Here is a 3,877-nt window from a genome sequence, read left to right as displayed (position 1 = left end):
GCTTTCATTTGGTTGTTTGCTTTGTGCGACCTCAGACGTGAATCTGATTAACGATGTTACACATTAACACCGTTCCATTGTTCGGATGTAATTTTCTGTGTGTGGTAGCCTCCGCCACGGAGAGAAGAATACAGTTAAATGACTACAGGATCTTAGGGTTCAAGTTAATTCCAAACAACAAACCATCACCAGTCTACAGAGTAACATGAGTACTCAGAAGTATACCATGGACGTCCAGGGACAGACAATTATCAACCTCCAGCACACCGTTACCAGTCTACAGGGTAACATGAATACTCAGAAGTATACCATGGACGTCCAGGGACAGACAATTATCAACCTCCAGCACACCGTTACCAGTCAGCAGTCGGCCATTGCAACAATAACACAAAGAGGCAATATATATCATTATTCGGAAGCATGGTAGTCTACTAGTAGGACGCCGGGCTCGTGACCGAAAGGTTGCGAGTTCGAGTCACGACACGGCATTGTGTTGTATCTTTGAGTAAGGTACTTCACTCTGCTCGTTCCAGTCTACTCAGCTGTAAATGAGTACGTGGTTGGGCAGTGCTAGAATTGTTGAATGCTAGCTGTGAGCGCCGAAATGACAGCGCCGGCTGTCTGCTCCCCAGGGAGAAATATATTGGCTGGTTGCAAAGGCCCTATAACCACGGATAATAATTTGAGAACCGCTCTGAGACGACCTAGGAGCTAGGTTGTGATAAAGCGGTATACAAGAACCTGGAATTATTATTATATATATTTTATTATTCGACGCTGTTTTATAACCCAGACTAAATAACATGTATGCGTGTGATCGTTAGTTTTCTGTGATGTATTTTATGTAGCATTGTCTAATGGTGACTTTTTATCTGTGTATTATCTGTTGTGATATGCAAGTATTCATGCTTTTTGTCATGATAACGTGGCGGACTGTATGAGTAGTTGAAAAAAATCTGTGTCTGTAATGTCGCTAACAATTCTTTGCTTATAAATATTTAAGTGTAGTTTCATAACTAGTTGATAATAATGTTCACTTTACATTACGTCAAATGTAAGAATTCAACACCAACACCGTTAAAGATCAAAGGTTGCCTCTGAAAAGTTCCCAAGTTAAGGTGTTGTAAATGTATTATATTTCGCGCTCACAGTAAAACACCCAAATGCTACGCAACTTCCAAAAATAAAGGTCCTCACGCAATTGTACTTTATAAACCTCGGTAATATTTTAGTGCATACCAAAAAGAATAAAATTTAAAGCCATTCATACGAAACATGTATCACAGACATCAGTGTATAAGTCTACCTTTGTTTAAGTTAATATTTTGGACTTGTTTCTTCAATTCTGTGCTTGTGACAACGGGTGTATTTACATTGCGGTGTTCTCATTTTTTCAATATGTAGGAAACTTGTGTGCCATTTGTGAAGAAAAAAATGACCTTGTCTTTAATAACTGACGCATGACTGATTAAGCTAACACTTCTTTAAACAGAGAAGGGCAAGGGTACAGTTTTTACCAGATGGGGCCGGAATGACTGTCCTTTGTAGAACGGAACACTTCTTGTGTATTCTATTAACGACGTCACCTTTCTGATTGCTATTGGATATTTTATCTTTTGTTTATTATGTCGCAAAACCTTCCCAGTGTGTTTCTTATCGTTGCGAAGGTTTCGTAGGAGGAGAATACTACAATCACTCTGGTGGAGCTGCGAATTTCTTGTGTATGCCGGAGGTCCCCACGCCTGGACAGAGCCACTATAATACATATCCAGGCTTCATATACGGCGCCGAAATTCAACGAGGGTATGACCTGTTTGGCCTCCCGCAGAATGACGAAGATGTTTCTTGTGCTGTTTGCAGAAACTCCGTTCACGCCACCTCAGTTATGATCCCCGGGAGGACAACGTGTTTCCCGGGCTGGGTTGAGGCTTACAGTGGCTTTATTGTCGCTGGCTACCCAGATCATCCTTCGAACACAGACTACATATGTATGGATGGACATCCACAGCCAGTTCCGGGTGGACAGGGGGACGATGATGGAGTACTGCTCCGTCCTGTGGTGACCAAGTGTGGGTCTCTGCCATGTCCTCCATACGAGAACGACAAATTGGTGCCTTGTGTTGTTTGCATGATGTGAAAAGCATAATAAAACGACGTGCGCTATCTTCGTGTTGTTTGTCGTTAAAGTTTGCATTACAATAGCATGTTTTACTGCCGATAGAAATTTCAACTTTGTTATCTTTGTTGGTTTTAATTTGTTGCGGTGTTGACATACTTTTGTTGCATATGGTTCATTTTTCTATGCATCTTTGAAAACCACGTGTTCTGCTTCCGGTACACATATCTCTGCCCCTTTGACAAAAAGAGATGGCGGTGCACGACATGTGATCATCACTTACTCAGATGTCATAGGGGTAATACTGAATTTATTTTGTATGAAAAAACTCGAGAATTTCGTTTGTCCGTCGGGCGATTGCTTCAAGGTCAAATACCGTAGCCAGAGGATCAACAACTGTAACGGTGTGTACCTATTACTGTAGAAAAACGTTCAAAGGGAGACAACTAGACAATTGTGTTCGTCTCTGACATAAACTAACCGACGATCCGCAACATAATGATATGGAAACCGAGAAGAGTTTTAAGGTAATCACCAGAAATAGATATATTCAGAAATGTTCGAATCAAACAGTGAACTATGGAACGAAAAGCAAAGTTTCTGTCACAATTTTTGACGTCCACACACAAAAAGGTTACAAGGCATTTCTAACAAACTTCTGACATTCTTTAGTCGGATCAACAGAAACAGCACCAATCGTTAGACCATTAGTGTCTGTGTTGACATTAATGAAGTTTTAAAAAAATGTCAAAAATACTCATTTTACTTATACTAACTAAAAATAACAAACATGTAATTCTCCTCGCATCTCTTCCCATTGTCCCGAACACACAGCTGAACAATGTACGAATGATATCGACAAAACTCGAAACATAAGAAAAAGACTTTTGTCAGAAAAAATAACCAAGTTATCGGAATCATGAGACAAAACACTTCTCTCATTTAACAGAACTAAACAGCATAATCAAAATAATATGCTTCTGTCAAAAAAAAAACAAAAAAACATTGGAATCTTAACAGTGAAAAACTTCCGTCACAAAAATCAACGAACGCATCAAATATAAGAAAAAACACCTGTATCAATAAAATAAAAAGGATCGGAATCATATGAAAACAACTTTTCTGTCACGGAAAAAGCAACCAAAGAATCGGAAACGTCAGAGAAAGCGACCAAAAAACAACATCAGAATGTTAATAAGTTATCGCTGCTGTCACAGAGTTACAAGGGCCTCACAGAATACACAGAAGTGTCAGAGCAAGGATCATTAGAGCAACAGGTCCAACATTAAATCTTTTCACAGAAAAATGACTACATATCAGATAACTGTCAGCATAATGTGAGCAGTCTGTGAACAATTTACTCCCTGGCTATGAACAAAAGTTTAGAGTAATGCCAAGTCAGCCGAAATATTCCCGAGTGCTATAGACGTTGCACATCTGCCAATTACAACCATACCCCGCAAAACTGCCGCATCAAAACACACCGAGATCAACAAACATTTATAATCAATCATCTTATCTAAAATGTGTATGGCCGAAGTACTCGGCATTGAAGATCTCTGGGATATTGATATTGACTATCTGCTTAAATCTAGTCCATATGATGAAGAATTATGTTCAAATGAAAGGCAAACAACATAAAAAGGGCCGCAGGCATCTTTGAACAGATTGTGATCGACCTATAGGACTTTAGATAAGTGGTAGATCCATTTGTAGATATATGTTCGTTACAATGTCTGGACTTTCGTAATATATTTCAAC

General features: G+C 39.4%; 1 protein-coding gene across 1 annotated transcript; it reads left to right on the top strand.

Moving 5' to 3' along the window:
• Positions 1 to 205: 205 nt before the first annotated feature.
• Positions 206 to 2,137, top strand: LOC110454433. The gene is made up of 2 exons (XM_021503927.1): positions 206 to 395; positions 1,668 to 2,137. The coding sequence occupies exons 1-2, from the start codon at positions 206 to 208 to the stop codon at positions 2,135 to 2,137; spliced, it is 660 nt and encodes a 219-aa protein (XP_021359602.1).
• The last annotated feature ends 1,740 nt before the right edge of the window (positions 2,138 to 3,877 follow it).

Source organism: Mizuhopecten yessoensis, unplaced genomic scaffold (genome assembly GCF_002113885.1).
Source record: "Mizuhopecten yessoensis strain PY_sf001 unplaced genomic scaffold, ASM211388v2 scaffold7835, whole genome shotgun sequence".
NCBI lineage: Eukaryota > Metazoa > Mollusca > Bivalvia > Pectinida > Pectinidae > Mizuhopecten > Mizuhopecten yessoensis.
This window is presented reverse-complemented; position numbering and strand designations above follow the sequence as displayed.

What these genes read in the sequence shown, in the direction of transcription:
- LOC110454433 (XM_021503927.1), top strand. Translation starts at nt 206, where the DNA reads ATGAGTACTCAGAAGTATACCATGGACGTCCAGGGACAGACAATTATC. An exon ending in TGCAACAATAACACAAAGAG is followed by an intron (nt 396 to 1,667) that starts GCAATATATATC and finishes ATCGTTGCGAAG; the next exon opens with GTTTCGTAGGAGGAGAATAC.